At 56.2% G+C, this 16,566-nt stretch overlaps 1 protein-coding gene and 2 long non-coding RNA genes across 3 annotated transcripts; 1 reads left to right on the forward strand and 2 right to left on the reverse strand.

The window, feature by feature from the left end:
- Nucleotides 1-2,456: 2,456 nt before the first annotated feature.
- LOC147828472 (uncharacterized) lies at nt 2,457-3,229 on the reverse strand. Its single transcript, XM_087209796.1, has 2 exons — nt 3,073-3,229; nt 2,457-3,040 (listed from the first exon to the last, which is right to left on the reverse strand). The coding sequence occupies exons 1-2, from the start codon at nt 3,217-3,219 to the stop codon at nt 2,477-2,479; spliced, it is 711 nt and encodes a 236-aa protein (XP_087065922.1). The 5' UTR covers nt 3,220-3,229; the 3' UTR covers nt 2,457-2,476.
- Nucleotides 3,230-6,466: 3,237 nt separating this feature from the next.
- On the reverse strand, nt 6,467-7,627 carry LOC110346190 (uncharacterized). Its single transcript, XR_002390080.2, has 3 exons — nt 7,551-7,627; nt 7,239-7,339; nt 6,467-7,054 (listed from the first exon to the last, which is right to left on the reverse strand). It is a non-coding gene; the product is annotated as an uncharacterized LOC110346190 (long non-coding RNA).
- On the forward strand, nt 7,062-16,056 carry LOC110346191 (uncharacterized). Its single transcript, XR_015450720.1, has 3 exons — nt 7,062-10,116; nt 10,214-11,553; nt 11,746-16,056. It is a non-coding gene; the product is annotated as an uncharacterized LOC110346191 (long non-coding RNA).
- Nucleotides 16,057-16,566: the final 510 nt, after the last annotated feature.

Genomic DNA, 16,566 nt, shown 5'->3' on the forward strand with positions numbered 1-16,566 from the left:
TCTGGGTTCCCAGGCCTCCACCGAGCCCCCCGGCTGGGAAGGCAAGAGTGTCTGGTGACTGTCCCCACTGCTGGTGCAGCCTGGGTGGTGGCAGCCAGGCCCCCGCTGAATGCCATGGCCTGGGCGAGGTGAGGCTGCCGGTCTCTGAGGCTTTGGCTGGAGTGGCCTGGCTCTTGTTTGAATCTTCCTTTCCGGAAAGAGCACCCTGTGGGGCCGGGGTCTGCACTTGCTGGCACTGTGGGGTGGCCATTTCTTCAGCCTCGAGTCTGGGAGCTGTGAGGCAAAAGGAAAGCAGGGACCTCACTGTGCTGAGGTCCCAGGGCCCACGGCCTCCTGCCAGCCACCTTCTCCCACCTTGGAGCGTCTCCTGTCGGAGCCATGTGCAGTGTTCAGAGCTGTGAGTTGTATGTAAGGGTGGAGGCTGGTCAGCCCTCTCCTATCGGCTTTGTTCTGTGCAGTGTGGTCTCACATTCTCAGCGGCGGCGGAATGTGGACCAGGCCGACGGGAAGCAGACTGGGATGGTAGGGAGGCAGTGGGCGGACAGCATCCAGGTGGGGAGAATCCAGATGGCACCAGCACTAGGTCACGACTGTTAGCAACAGAGCCGCAGAGCTCATTACAGGGCACGAACTTGATTCTGCACACTGGGCCAAGCACCTTCCTGAATTATTTTATTTAATCATGTCTGGCTACGTGCTTTTGAAGTGTGGATTATTCCCTATAACAAATGAGGAAACTGAGGCTCCAGCCTTCACACTGTGTAGAGGAAATGCTGGGACTGAGGCCAAGGACATCATAACCATTGCCTGGGAACACCTAGATTTCGTGCAGCACATGGCCAGAATGTGGGACTGGCTGGCTTGGGCCAGGAGAGGGGGATACGGCTGGAAATTGGGACACATTTTTGAACCAGGGGCTCTGTGAACACCTGTGTGCAAAGGAGGAGGGCCCAAAGTAGGCCTCTGGGGGACAGCAGGCAGAGGGGTGTGGGTGGAGGAAGACAACTGGGTGGGGAAGAGGGCCTGGCTTCCACCACAGGAGCTAGATGAGGACGCAAGCTGACCTCTACACAGAGCCCCGGCTGGGCTTCCTTTACTGCCCCCAAATGACTAAGAGACACAGGTTCTCTAGTGGAGCTGATTCCCTCTCTCCCCCACCCTCCTTTAGCACAAATGCTGCATTCGGGGCTTTTTACAGAAAACATGGGGAGCTTTCTAGAGACTTTAAGATGCCTTGGGTTAATTTGTTCAGCTGCCAGCTCCTTGTTTTTAAAATGCCCTGTCGCTGAGTCATGCTGAGTCATTCATTCCCAGCCTGTGAGTTAATGAGACACATTGTGGACAGACAGGATGACATCACAGATCTCCTTCAAAGGGACAGCTGGAATAGAGGGGAAGAGGGTTCCCGTAGAATGTTGTTGTGTAAGACCGAGGGCCTTACCAAATGCTCCGAGGAGCTGACTGCAGCGAAGAACACCAGGGAAGGAACACACCGGACAAGTTGGAAAGTAAAACAGACCTTAGTCTGGCCAGGCAGCACTCCCAAAGCAAAGTAGCTTAGAGAGGCGACTAGCCCAGAGTCTGAGGCTCTTTTTATAGGGGGTTACAGGGGAAGTTCACAGGTGAAATTTACAGAAGAGGAACAAAGGTTAGTGGTCAGCTGACACGTACTGATGGTCAGCAGATGTTTGTAGATTGTTCTATAGATAGCGGTGTCCGGAACATCAGTTTCGAACAAAGAGTTGAGTAATTTACTTTGGGACCTTATGGCTGATACAGATCTTATCTAGTGTCCCGGAACTAACAAGCATCTTTATCTATTTACTCACATTCACAGTTGGGGCTAGGGGAGTTTTATGATTACAGAGTTATGCAGTCCCACAGTTGCACAGGACTGAAGAGGAAAACAAAGCCCAAATATCCAGTGAGCTCTTAGGGGGCAGGCAGTGGACAGTGGGGCCAGTGGCATTAGGGACACAGGGAGGGGTGGCCAGGGTGCTCACTCTGGGAAGGGGCGGAGCACTGACTTCACGGAATGACCTGAGAAATGCAGGAGGGCGCCATGGTGCGTGACATTAAAGAGCTGTCTCTTCACACCAGGCCTTTCCAGGTCTCTGAGACTGGAGAGTGCACGTAAACTTAAGGGGACAGAATGTAGAGGATTCCCTGTCTTCCTGTTCGCAGACCCCCCCTTCCTTGACTTTTTTCTGACGGTGACCTCACCCTCTCACCCTCAGGACACAAGGTGACCTCTGTCCCGGCTGTAGCGTTCTCTCTGGCTCTCCAAGGGGCTCCTTATGTGGGCGTCCAAGACTACTTGAGAGCTAGGAATACTCCGTATTCCCCTCAAAATGTATACAGCCAAGCAACTTAGCTAAACCCCCAAATCGCTCTCCCCAACCCTCCGAACTACCCAGGTGAATCAATAAACTAGTCCATGAGAGGGAATTGCAGCTGTTTTATATACTTTTTAAAATCAGTGTTCGGTTATGAGATTACAAACTGGAACCGCACAGCGCAGATTCCCTTTGGCCTCGGTCCTCTCAGGAGCTGTTGAGCCCGCAGCTGGGCCTGGGTCTCCCCCGCGCCCCAGCCTCTGCTGGGAAGGGCCCGGCTGCCCTCCGGGACCCGGAAATCTGCAACAGCCGCTGCGCCTTCCTCTGACGGCTTCCTCGGTGCCCTGGACGTGGGCCCTCTCCTCCTCCTCGGCCCAGGGCCTCGGGAGGCGCCGTCTCTGTCCCTCCTCTTGCTCCGCGCCCGCCCGGCCCCGGGGGACCTCGTGGAACAGCTGGGGCCTCTGCTCCAGCAACAGCTGCCTGAGCAGCGCCTCGGCTTTGGCCGAGGGGTCGCCGCGCTGCTCCGGCCTTCGCCAGGCCTGTGCTTGGTGGTCGAGGGCCGCCGCCGGGTGCAGCTCTCGCCCCCGCTGCGCCCCCGGAGCCGGTTCAGCACCAGGGCCAGCACCCGGGGGTCCGCGGCGCTGGGCTCCCGCGGCCCGCTCTTCCGGGAGCTCTCGCGAGTCTCCGAGGCCCCGGCTCCCGGGAGGTCGCGCGGTGCACCGGGCCGCGGCGGGGCGTCCTGGGCCCCGAGCGCCCCCCAGGTCTCCGCTCGTCCGAGCTGGGACCCGCGAGCCGGGGGTCTGAGGCTGCGGGGCGCGCGCGGGGAGGCGGGGTCCGCGCGCAGGAGGGGATGCGGGCGGGGCCTGGGGTCGCGTCCTGGCATCCTCCCTTGGCGATGGAGTCTGCGGGGTCCGCACTGGCACCGCTCCCGGCCCGGCCTGGCCCGTCCGCTGTGACGCTGGGGCCAGTTCACAATGCAGCTAGGGCAGGGAGAGGCCTGCGGGAACCGGGCGGCAGGAGTCCGGCCCTAAGTCCCAGCGCCCTGAATGGGGGGGACCTAGCGGATATGGGCTCCTGTCACCCCCTGCCCTGTCCTGGCTGCCACCTTCCTTCTGGTACTACTCACCAGCGGCCACGGAAGCCAGGCCCAGGCCACACCTTCTGTGCCCTTTTAAGTCACAAGTCCCGTTTAGTTTTGAACTTGAGGACAGCAGAAATACCACTCCATTTCCCCCCGATATTCCTTTTGTCAAGCCAAGTGTGCACCTTTCTGAAATAGCATCAGTGAACACCAGGCAGAAATTACATCTATTGCTTGGTCGTTTCCCCCAGCGTGGTCAGACTCTGTCTTTGCTGAGGCTCCCAGGGTTTAACCAGAAAGCTTTGGATTTCAGGGACACGGGTTGCAGCCCTCTTCTGCTGTGTCAGCGCTGTGGCCTTAGCAAGCTAGTGCTGTTCCTGACCCTTAACTGGAGAGGGGTGCAGGGCGATTGTGCAGGAAGCTTAGCACCATAAATGCAGTCAGTGGATGTTATTTTCACTTCCTGCTAGGCTTTGGTTAAAAGTTTTAAGACAATGTATAGGCTTGCAAACATTTCTGCAGGTTCCTTTAGGAAAAAAATTAATGGAATCCTAAAACAGTTTAGGTGAAAGACAGACTGCTAGGAAGGGGTGACTGGCTACAAGTCCTGTGGACCCTGGTGAAATGGGGACAGAGTCCTGGGGGTGGGATCAGCGCCCTTGCGGCAGAGCTACCTGGTCCCCGGGTGTGAGAACCAGCCCCAGGTGCTGGAAGACCCAGACAGAGGCAGGCAGACCCAGGCTGCACAGAGCTGCTCACGGAGGATGTAGTGACAGTGTGGTCCTGGGTGCAGCAAGACCAGTGTGTCCGTGATTGCGTCAGAGGTGGGGATTCTCGAGGTGGTCAGGACCGAAAGGACGCCGTCCCCGTACGAATGTCCCTGGCTTTTCTCAAGCCAACATCAAGGACATCAAGAACCTTCTTGGCACCAGCGGCAGGGTCCCGGCTGTAAGGCTGCACACACCCCACAAATGGTTTGAGTGTTCTGGGAAACTCCAGGGAAACCAAGGACAAGCATGGCAGCCATGACTCCAGGCAGCTGTGGAATCCACACAGCCCTTTGTTGGGGGCCCGCAGCTCCTTGTCCTGTGAGTACACAGTGAAAGGACGGCTGTCTAGACCGGGAAGGGGCCCACCGGCCCCCAGGCCACTCCGCCTCCAGCACCGGGAGATGTGCAGCCCTCTGCCCAGAAGCCTGCTCTGGGGACTTGGCTGTAGTACGCAGGAGGACTAAGGGTCGACCAGAAGGCTCTGGAGAGTGTTCTTCAAGGTGGCCGCTCCTGAACACGAGGGTTTCTCCACCCCAGTCCTCTTCACACACGCCTCCTGGAGACAGCAAGGGCCGGTAGAGTTGACAGCATTTTCTTCAGGACACATCTGAGGCTTAGAGATCACTTGGTCAGTGGCTGGAGTTTTGACTTCGGACTCACTTCTCTCTCTGGGATATCATGCTGCCTCCCAGGAAATGCACTCGGAACTGAGACATGTATCTAAGAAAATCATGGTGACAGTGCTGTCCCAGAGGCGCTCTGCCTGGACCTGTCTCCCCAGTGGTCATCAACACATCTGAAGTGAGGACAAGAAGCTGTGTGCACCCTAAGTTTCTCTTCCACCTTAATTTATGTGATTATAACCCTTACTGGGAGGGAGGACTGTTTAAAACACAGAACCAAATCTGAAATGGACACCACTCTGTGAAGTTAGAAACATTCAGAGCAGAGGGCTCAGCGCGGTGTCTCCATGAAGCTTTGTAGAACACTGAAGGAGGAGCATGGCTCTGGCCGGTCCCCAAGGCACTTCCTGTCCCAGAGAAGCACTGTCCCATGGGTTCAAGCCCAGTGCCCCAGGGCCAGGAGACCCCACTGGCAGCCACGCTCACCAGGCACCCTTGAGTTCAGTTCCCTCATGTGCAGGAGGTGACCTGGACAGGCTCCTTCAGCCCAGGGACCTGGAGAGCGACTTGCGCTAGTGAGTGCTTCTGCCCTCATCCAGTAGAGCAGAGGTAGCCATGACAGCCACCCACAACCGAGCTGGTGCACAGCTGCGTCCCCTGCACTCACCCCTGGTGGCCCTGAGGTTGCTTCGTGGGAGCACTGTGGCAAAGGCCCAGGAGGCTGGATCCGAGTCTCAGCCAGGTCAGAGCCAGAATTCAAACTCAAGGGCTCTGATTTCCAGTTCAGGAAATTGCCAGCCTCTCTCAGAATTTGTCACAGAGTTGTGTGTGGCTCTGCTCTGCTGGAGATGGAGAAAAACACAGTCTCAACTTTATAACCGAAGCTCCGGACCAGGCTGGAGAGGTGACATTGCCAGAGAGACGGGCACAGGTGACAGCTGTGGGGAGTGGTGAGTCAGAGGAGCTTCGGGTTCTCTCTGTATAGCGCTCAGGGAAGGCCTCACGTGGGGGATGACATTGCAGCCGAACCTGGGGTGACAGTTGGGATCCAGGAGAGGCAGGGGCGGCAGGGAGGGGAAACCAGGAGCTTGGCAGGGGTGGGAGGCACGGCCTAGGGACAGACAGGAGGCTGAGGCAGGACTCAGTCCACAGGAAGGGTTTCTAACCTGGAGCCCCCGCAGGTGTGCATGGCAGTGACAGAGGGTGCAGTCACGGTGGCCTCAGGGGGAGTGGTCTTGGAAATCAGAAAGAAGCTGTAGTAAGAAGCAGCCCCCACCAGAAGAGCAGAGACCAGAACAGAGTGCTCCCCGGCCATACTCTGACAGAAACCTTCTCTGAGGAGGCCCAGGGCCTAGGCCGCGTGCGCAGAGCAGGGTGGTCTCCTCAGGTCTGAACCGGACCCCCTCGGGTCCCAGCCCAGAAACCGCAGGCCTGTCCCCACAGATGTTGGGGGCTGCCAAGGGGAGGCCACCAGGCACAGCCTGCCGCTCTCGTGTGGCCACAGAGCCCTCAGTGTGCCAGAGTCGGTGCCTGAGGAGGTGGCCACTGCACCATGGGGACGTGAGCCTCTGCTCAAGTCTGCAGAACAGCTGGGCACTGGCAGGGACAGACTGCGGGATGCCACTGGTGGTCCATCCCCTGACCCTCGGGCAAGCAAGGCAGAGACCAGCGAGGACCCCACACAAGCATGAGCCCTGGACCTGAGCTCACAGAAAGCACACACTGGATTTCAGAGACGTAGTGAGAAAAGTGTAAACCATGCCTGCGCTTCTTAAATATTAGCCGCATGCTAAGAGAGGGTATTTCCAACTCGTTAAGACTAAAAACAATGTATATCAAAATTAATTTCACTACAACGTTTTGATGTAGCGACCAGTGAATGAAAATTATATATAAGTAGATGTAACATATATCACAGTATATTTCTTTCCTTTTGTAGGCGATGTTTGGTTTTTTATATTTTTTATATTTACTGTTTCACTGATACATAAAAACATAAAAATTGCATATTCATGGGGTGCTGCAGAATGGTTTGATGCATGTATACATTGTGTGTGTTTAAATCAGGGAAAGCACATCCATCTCCCCAGACATTTACAATTTCTTCATGGAGAAAGTTTTCAGACTTCTCCGAGCTCTGGCTGTGTGTGCCGTGTGCTGCTCTCTGGAGTCGCCCTGCTGTGCCCTCAAACCCGCTTCGTCAGGGCTCCCAGCCCAGCGTTTCTGCAGGACAGGACTGAGCACCTGTTCACATCAGGGAAAATTTCATTATATATAAATGTATTGCTTTGAAATCGCCTTTTCTAAGAAACTAATATTTAGGTGAGACTTTTTTAAACTGCTGCCTGGATGACAGGATAAATTCTTGATTTTCAAAGTTCAGCTTTATGGTAAAACTTCACAGGATTTCAGCTGTTTTCTGTCCCACCTGCACGTTTTCCGCACTGCCCAGGACGTCAGATTCTCCCACATAACCTCGTCTGCAGGGGGCTGCTGGCCTCATGCGCCCGCAGGGAGACCGGGTCTGGTCTAAAACATGAGAGCCACAAAACCGTAAACACAAATGGCAGGAACCAGACAGCCACGCAAACACCCAGGGCAATAAACGAAGAACTTTATGCAAATGTAATGCTAAGGATGAAAATTGTATCTGTAAACTTCTTTCTTTTTTAAAAAAGAAAATAGTGGGTTAAGTAGGTGGAAATCAGGGAGTTCGGTTCCCATGGAAACAGTCACTCACCCACCGCGCAGACACTCCGTGCGGATGAGCAGTCCTGTTGGTAAAATGAGGGCGGAGTGTGTGTGCGGCAGCGAGGCGCACTCCGTGTGGAGCCCACCCCAGCAAGGAGGAGCCACGCCTGCGCTAAGGGCTAGCAGCCTGCAGGAAGCAAGGGTGGGCGCCAGCCTTCCCCAAGCCTCCCCTCCCACCTGCCCGCCGATGCTGCGGGTCATTGCCAGAGAAAACTGGTGTGGACCGGGGCCAGAGAGGATTTTACTGTTTCTGGTTTTGCCTCATCTTAGGATTTGAATGTTTTTCACATTTGTAGCCTGAACACAATTCTAAGCAGGAGAAGGTGACTGGAGGAACCGAGAGTGAACAGGTTCAGATCCGCCGGGAGACAGCTGGGCACTTGCAGTGACCCGGAAACACAGCCTTATTTTTAAACAAACACAGCGGGAGGCTTACTCAGCGAAGCTGGGGGAGAAGGCTCCATCAGCAGCTTGTCTGGTTGGGGTAACTTCTTCACCTTCTACAGAATGTGGGCATTACATTGAATCACTTTATTTTTAAAGAACGTGCTTTCTTGGAACTTGTTAAAAATGTGTGGGTCTTTTAAAGGTCTTTTTGGTTTTTTTTCTGTTTGGCTAAAATTGAGCCTGGATTCTAACTATGATGAACGTTTGCTTTTCAGGAAGGCACTGGTGAGGGCAGACAGCGCTGCCCTGCAGCGGGGAGGTGGGCAGTGGCCGGCGGTGCCCATGTGGTGACCGCAGGCCTGTGGCCTCCTGCCACTGTCATTCACTGCACCCAGCCCTTGCTGCCACACAGACTTAAGGACCAAGGAGAAGTTGCCTGGGGGCAGCTTCCCGACGTCCTCTCCCTTGAAGCCACCAGGCCAGAACTAGAGTAGACTCCGCCATCTCTGTCCCGCCGGTGCTCAGCATGGCCATACTGCTGGGCAGTGTCACTAAGGGTCCTGCACTTGGCACGGAGAGGTACCCCTTGGGGTCTCTGGCTGGGCTCTGGGGAGACCTCGGTAACCAAGCCTGGTGTGGGGCACACAGCACCTTCCGGTCACTGCCACTCCCTGCTGTCTCCCCAGGGGCCAGCATTGTAGGAAATAGTGTTGAATGAACGAAACAAATGACCAACGTGCTAGCTAGAAGTTCACAGTGTGTAACCACAGCTGAGCCCTCACTCCCTCTCTTCCTTCCATCTTTCCAGCCTTCCTTTCTTGTAGTACTGGGGATTGAACCCAGGGCCTTTGGACTGAGCTGTATCTCTGGCCTCTTTTCATTTTGATACAGGATCTTGCTAAGTTGCCAGTTACCCAGGCTAGCCCTGCACTTGTAACCCTCCTGCCTCCACCTCCCAGAGTGTCGGGTTACAGGTGTGTGCCACCACACCTGGCTGGGACATCTCTTTACCTGGTGGACAGTGTGGTGCCTAATGTCCCCACTGCCACTGGCAGACACTCCGTGGCTCTTGTCTGACTGTGTCCAGTCCATGCTGTGTGGCCCTTGCTCTGGGGCAAGGAGGCTCCTTCTGTTCTCTCTGGGGTCTGGGAGAATCCCAGCTGGGGCAGCTCCTAGGTCTCAGATGAGATGCAATCGCAGCCCCTGCTACCCGGGAGCAGCCCAATGCTTTCCCCTCAGGACCCTGCGAGAGGAGGACACCTGAGTGTAGAGGTGGCCTCTGTCCCTGCCTCACCCAGGCAAGCATGAAGAGTCAGAATCCAGGTAGGTGTCCGGCTGGCAGAGAGGGGAGGGCGGAGGTGGGAGAGAAGCCACCACAGGGAGTTTATGGACTCGGACATGGGTCATCGAGGGCTCAGGGCCGAGGCCTGAGCTCTGTTTAAAGCTGCAGGAAAATGGTGCGAGGAGCCCAAGATGCCCCACATTCTTGTCTCTGGCCACTGTCTTGGCCAAGTGGGTGCTGTGCAGACCTGGAAACTGTCAGGGAGACTGAGCCCTGCTTCTGGTGTGAGGAAGTTAAACTCCTATTCAAGCAGCGCCCAGGCAGCATTGCAATAGATGACAGCATGCCTTGCCCTGCCCAGGGCCTCCTGGATGTGGTTCTCTGGGCAGGGCAAGGAATCTGCATTGAGTGTCCCTGTGATTCCTTTAGCCACCACCACACGGGGACCACTGCTCTGTCTGACGAATGACTGCCCCTCCCTCCCTTGCCCCTCAGTCGTTCCCCAGAGGGTGACCCAGGGCCCCGTCTTCTTCCAGAGCACCTGCTCGGTCATGGCTTGGATGCAGATGTCCTCCCGAAGCCTCACGTGCTCATAGGTGGGGCTTTTGTGAGGTGGCTGGATCATGGGCATGTGATGCTGGATCAGGGTGTGCATGACTAAATTGTTTTGGCATAGTTCTGAGTGTGAGCAATGGAAGCCCCACCCTGTGTGTGGGTGGCACCAACAAATAGGCTTGTCGCCTGGAGAGACGAAAGGACAGAAAGAAGGCAGGCTGCTGCGCTTCTTGCTGTTGCACTGCCACAGACTGTTTCTCCTCTGCCCTGCCCTCTGCTATGTCACCCTACCTTGGAGCCAGCTGACTGTGGACTGAAACCTCCACACACTGTGAGCTAAATAAACATTTTCCCCTTTAACTTTGGGTATTGGGTATTTTGCTTCAGCGAGGTTTTAGAGAACCCAGACTGCTTCCTTTGTTCTGCAGCTTCAACACAGGGCCTAAGCCCAAATTTCTGGGCACCGCTGGATGTCTCTGAGTGGATTCTCCTTGGCAGACTCAACTCAACACGTCCTGCCCTGAATTCACAGCAGTTCCCACACAGCTCTGCTGTCCTCTCCCTCCATTCCTCCTCACCACCCTTCCATCCCCACCTCTACTCTGCTACAACCGGTCACGAAAGTCCTCACTCACAATGCTCCCATGGCTCCCACTGTCCTTTGAATGAAGTCCAAACTCCTCGGAGGCCCAACAGGGACTCTGCCCATGTGTTCCACCTCCCCCTGCCCACCCCTCAACACAGGCTTTAAGCACAAGGAGCTGTCCATAATTCCCCAAGCACGTCTTAAAGTGTTCTATGTCTTTCTCATACTGATACGATCCCTACAGAACTAAAGTTCTCTCTTGAGGATAAAAAATCTCAATGTAAAGCCCATTGCAACACTTGCTTGTGGTACCATCTACAATGACAGCTATAATTCACTCTGCCCCTTTCCATCCCAGCCCCCTAACCAGGGACAGTGAAGGGAGGGAGGGGTGCAGGCTTCTGGCTGTAGATGACGGAAAGGAGAGATGCTTGCAGCTTCCTGTGGCCTCACTTGCTGCCGGCACCTTTGTTGAGCCTCCTCGAAGAGAGACATTTGCCCATGCATGAGTCCTTGTAGGTCCTGGGCACGTGACGAACACAAAGATGAAGGTATAGGCCCGCTCTCCTTGGCCGTGCCTAGGAGACAATAGCAGCTGTACTCACAGGAAACAGCGAGGACTTCTGGGCTGGAGCCAGGCGAGTAGGACAAGGCATTACCGCTCCCTGCATGTGAACACAGACTGGGTGGACAGGGTCTTGGTTTTGTGCAGCTCTGTGTCTCAGCATCCAGAGTGGTGTCCGACGTGGCAGGACTCGCTGCACGATGCTGAATGAAGACGGAGTGAATTGCAAACACTGCATGCAAGGAAGGGTGGGCTGGGTTTCTCTCTGTGAGCTTCCTGAGGGTGGGGCTGCTGTCTGCTCCCACGTTTACAGCCTGGCATCGAGTTCAGCGTCTCTCGGGCACTCAATCGGTGCTGGTGATGCTGAGAGATGTCCCAGCTGTGTTCTCCTCTTACCCTCCCCCATGTCTGTAGTTATTGGCCTTCCTAAAGAAAATGTTCGTGCCAAGCTGACAGTGGTTTTAAAGAAAAACATCTTTAAGCAACCCAGAAAAAAAGTCCTGGGGATGGAAAACAAGTCAAAAGAAAAAGGCCAAGAAACAACATTTTAATGTCATTAACTGAGGACCGGTTACCTTGACCAGTTTTTGAATGAAATGGAAAAGTGGACCATGATAGTAAGACATTTTATTCACAACACTTGGGCTGCATCCAAAACCCAAATATTGCTATATAGAGGCCAGAGTTTAGAGTTATTAAAAATATGTATCCAATTCAAATTAAATAAAAAGGTCAAAGGTCTGGAGAATCTGTCTGTTGCTCCCCCCTCCCTGTAATCTAAACTTAACCAACTGAATCTCTCTTCCCAGTGTTGGACAGTTACACCAGGCTTGGAAGCGGCAGCTCTCTGCGTGTCAGAATCACCTGCGGCCCGGCTGTCTGAGCCACTCCCCTGCTCCACACCCGGAAAACCTCCAGGAAGAGCGTCACAAGCAAGCGACCACTGTCCTTGCCCTGTTCAGCTTCCCAAGCAAGTAGGTGACCCAGACAGGAAGTGAGCAGAGAGGAAGCAGAAGGTGCGGCTGCAGGTGCATTTCTAGCCCTCGGTGGGGTGCGGCTGCTCCTGCCAGTCCACACTCAAGGTGGCATGTGTGCCCCACGCTTGAGTGTATCTCACTCAATTGCTGCCCTGGCTCAGGAACCACATGCTTCCTTCTGCCTGGGTCCTGAATGACTGCTGTCCCCAACTCCACTTATCCCCAAGGTCACCACCCAGTGTCACTGGCACCCTGCACTGCCCCATGAGAGTCGGAGAGACTTCTTCTCTGTGTGCCCTAACGACAGCAGGCACAGCTAGCCACTGCCGCATATGGGGAGCGTTAGGGGCCTTCCTGGGGAGATGGGGCACCAGGCTATGGCCCGCGAGGAAGGCGAGCCTTGCAGGGACACCGAGGTTGGTCCTCACCAAAGCAGTTAGGCTGGGGGGCACTTGCTGCCCCACCCCAGGCAAACTCTGCTCTGTTGGGCTCTTCTGGGGAAGCCCTGTTACCTCTACTTTCAGCCCCATGCTGTTGGCACCTGGCACCCTCCAGGTCACCCTTGGTTCAAGAAGGTTCTCCCTTTTCCTCTTCTATGTTTATCTCTTTTTCTCTCCCATCTTTTCTTTCATATTCCAACCGAATATTTAGTTTCCAGAGCATCCCCAAATACTAAAATGAAAACCATAGAAATGATGCTATTCTGTGACTGCCCAGGTGTGTGCATGCATGCACGCCTGTCATCTCAGCACCCAGGGAGGCTGAGGCAGGAGGATCGCAAATGGAAGCCCAGCCTGGGCAACTTAGCGAGACCCTGTCTCAAGATAAAACTGAAAAGGACTGAGAATGTAACTCAACACAAAGGCCCTGGGCTCCTCCCAGTGCCAGGGGAGGGCCCCGTGAGCAGAGATGTAGATGATGCTCTCCAGTGTCCACACGGAAGCGTGTTCTTCCTTATGGCTTCTGCTCTCAGGGCCCGGGCTCTGACCACCGACCTTCTGGGCCCGACCCCTGCACTACCTTTTGTCTGGCACAGGGTCCCAGGCAGGCTGTTTACCCTCCTCTGCTTTGGGCGTGTTTCATGGCCGTGGTGAGACACAGACAGCAAAGGCCTCGTGACCATGGACTCCACGTGCCGGTGGACTCCCAGGCCCGGGAGCAGTGCGTGGGCAGGACCACAGGGTGCAGTGGGCTGGGTGCGGGTTATGGGAACGTGGAGAGGGCGGCAGCTGTGGCTGCTCTGCCCCAGTGAGCAGTGTCCCCAGCCTGGCACAGGGCTGTCCCTCGTCCTTCACACGGGCAGTGGCAGTGGTGACCCTGAGCGTGGTGCCCCTAGGGAGGCTGGCTGTGGCTCTGGGTACCGCCTGTAGGAAGTAGCTCCCGGGGTGGTGAGGCCCCGGTCAGAGCTCAGGGACGCAGGAAACAAGGAGAACCAGGACGGCTCCCTGCTCCAGGCATTGGGAGGCTCGGCTCCCACCTTCCCGGCTGCTCCTGCCTGCAGGCCCAGCCCCCGGCCCATGGCCTGGGAAGGCCTTCCTCGCCTTCACCGCCTCCTGTCCTTGGAAGTTGCGCCTGGCGTGGCCCCCAGCCTCGCTCTGGGTCTGTCTCGGGCCTTTGCTGGGGACCTGCTGGCCCTCAGCCTTCACTGCTCACATCCCCACGACATGTGCGGTCACCCAGGCCCCTCCAGGGTCCCCCCTTTGCTCCCCAGTCTCACTTTCGCCTGTGACAAAGACGAAGGCTAAGTTTACAACTCTGAATAGACAATGAAGTCGCTGGAGACAGACGGTGGCCTCTGAGCCAGCACAGTGACAAACAGGCCAGCGTGGCCCGAGGAGCTCATTACAACCATCCCCACCCCGCCCTCCAGGCCTGTCCACGGGCCGAGGTGGCTCCGCACGGCCTGGGCTCACAGAGCGCCCTGTGCTCCACTGCGCAGAGGAGGAGGGACCCCTGCCCAGTCTCCGGCTCTCAGTGTCAGATCGGGTGAGCTCGGCCCCTGCAGCGGTGGCAGAGCTGGCCTGGGCCAGGTGCTATGGGCCAGAGGCTCCAGGCCCACCATGGCCGGGGGACAGGGCTGGTCATGGGGCTGTCCTGAGGGGTCCCAGCCCTTTCCTGCCCTCTTGGCCACTCATATTCTCCCTGTCTCAGGGTCCCTCCCAGTCCCCACACCTGGTTCCCTCTGCCATGCTGTGATGCCACCAGAGCCCCGTCTGGACTCGGCCCCTCTGCCCGGACTCACCAGACTCCAGGCAAATTGCTTGTAGAACCTGTCTGTCCACAGCAGTCTCGCCCAGCGGGAATGGAAGAGCCAGCCTGGGGGACCAGAGCCTAAGCTCGGGGGGAGTCTACTGCTGCGTTCCCAGCATCGAGATCCGTGCCCGGTTCATAGCAGGAGCTCAGTTAATAAACATGGAATAAATACTACCGGCCACCCAAGGAGAGGTCCTCGACTGCACTATAGTCCAGTGTGAGGGGGAGGCTGGGAGGTAAGCGATGGGGACTTCGTGCCTGGGGCAGAGAGAGCCAGATCCGAGGAGGGGTGCTCTGTGATCCCTGGTTTGGAAGGAGGACTCTGGGCCTTCGCTTTGGCGCCTCTGCCCACTGTAGGGAAGAGAAATAAAGCACCACCCCCATAGGAAGTAAGCTGTGATCTCTCCTGCTTCTCATCTGCCTCACTCCCTTCTTCTTTGGAAAGATGCATGCAGGCCACGCGTCCTGCAGAACCCAAGGCCCAGAGCAGTCACAGGACACTCGGGATGGTGCTGGAGACATCATCATCCAGCGTCCAGGGCAGACGACCCACGCCCTGGTCCTCCCCGTCCTCACCTGAAGATGAGCATGACCCCCTCTCCACTTCTGCTGTGAGATGGTACTGACTGAACTGTCTCCTCTCCTCCCTCTCCTCCACCCCTGTACCTAGAATGCGACTACATTTGGAGATGGGGCCTTTAAAAAAGCCAATCAAAATAGGTCCTTAGGCTGGTCGCTGATGCCCTCTTTATAAAGAGATAGGACACAGGTCCCACAGGTGAATGGCTGTAAACTCACAGGGAGGATGGTACTAAAGCCAAGAAGAGGCCTTGGGAGGAAAGAGACACCCAGAACTTTGACCTCGGAAGAAAATGAATCCAGTTTAGAGCTGCAGTGTTTTGTTCTGGCAGCTCTGGAAAATAATCTATGTGGTAAGGTAGAGAACGGATACATGGTGTGGTAGCTGGCCCAACGCTTGTCTTTTTCAGCTGCATTAACAGAAGGAAGTTACCTGAGACAGTGCATGCCCGAGCCCCCTGGCCAGGCCCCTTTCTGGATCAGACTCGAAGACCAGCTCCATTCAGCAAAAGGCCAGCGGGCTGGCAGGGAGTCTGGGAGCCAACACAGAGGGGAGCAGCTGTGCACGACCCACAGAAGAGAGGGTTCTGGGGACACCGAACCGGCCCACATGGAGCCGAGCCACCTGGCTTTGTGGGAGGCCCAGGACAGAATGCAGCTGGACGGGTTTGGGGGGTGGATGGGGTCAGCAAAGGGAAGGCTAAGAGCCTCCTGGCAAACACAAGGGACTTTTCCAGGATGACCGGATAGGTTGGGTGACAGCTTCTGAGAAGTTGGACAGGTTGGTGCTGGAGGGACACGGGTGGCCCTTTTGGCCCCAACATTCTTGGTATAAGTGGGTTGCACTTCCGCTGAAGATAAATTCCAGTGACACTTACGATATACACCTCTTCTGGTTGTAAAAGCACACGCATGGTCAACAAATATTTTTGAGCTTTGTGAATCTGATGAGTAAAGGAGGTAGAAAGTTTACTGAGGAAAAGTGGAATAAACATTTCACCTGTGAGGACAATCATAAGACCTGGGGAAGTCGAGATGCCCACAGACAGTACTCTGGTGCTTCATACTACGGGCTTCAGCAGGTGCACGCTTGTGCAAGGCAGAACCCTAACTTTGCTCGGTGTGAAGCTGCCATCTCCATTTTACAAAGTGGGAAAAAATACTGAGCTTGAGTTATCTACTAAAAGCTAATCTATCCTGTGAGGATTTGTTAAAATTACTCTCAGTAAGAGTCGACGCGGTAAAAGCTGTAATTTTCCAACTACCATCATAGGTGAGATTTTGGGAAAGTCGATAGAAGTGCGGGATGATTTGGTGGCTGGATCAGAACCTCGGTTTTCAGAGCCACAAACTGTCAGGGAATGAGGGGGGCCGCTGGTGCAAGTGCTGCCTGCTGCTACCACCTCCTTGGTGAGCGTCGCTTCATTAGGGGGTGTCACCGGCGGGGGCGGCCTGGGGGACCCCGAGGACCCGCGCAGATGGGTGGGGGTAGAACCCCAAGGGCCGGAGCACCGGCAACTGCGTGGAGTCCCAGCACCCCGGACCTCCAGATCGCGGGCCTGGGGCGCAGACCCCCGGCCCTCTGCGCCCGGCCCGAGGCCTCCCCTCCCCCATGCGCCCCCTCACCCGGCCGAGGCCCCGGGGCCCGCGGGATCCAGGCCCGGCAGAGCCTGAGCCGCCCGGGAGCCCTGCGGTCCGGGCCGTCCTGGGGTCCCCGGTGGTGTCTCCGGGCGCGCGCCCCACTCCCCGAGTCCCGCAGCCGGGAGGATCCGGGGGGCGGGCCGGGGGCGGGGACCTAGCGGAGAGCGCGAGCGCCGGCGG

This window comes from Heterocephalus glaber, unplaced genomic scaffold (assembly GCF_053883595.1).
Source record: "Heterocephalus glaber isolate CG9 unplaced genomic scaffold, H.glaber_assembly_v1.0 deba00001067, whole genome shotgun sequence".
Classification (NCBI taxonomy): domain Eukaryota; kingdom Metazoa; phylum Chordata; class Mammalia; order Rodentia; family Bathyergidae; genus Heterocephalus; species Heterocephalus glaber.

Bases quoted from the DNA above. Each gene is read 5' to 3' on its own strand.
- LOC147828472 (XM_087209796.1), bottom strand. From the start codon at position 3,219: ATGCCAGGACGCGACCCCAGGCCCCGCCCGCATCCCCTCCTGCGCGCG. The intron at 3,041-3,072 runs GCCCCGCCGCGG...ACCGCGCGACCT, and splicing joins GGGCGCTCGGGGCCCAGGAC to CCCGGGAGCCGGGGCCTCGG.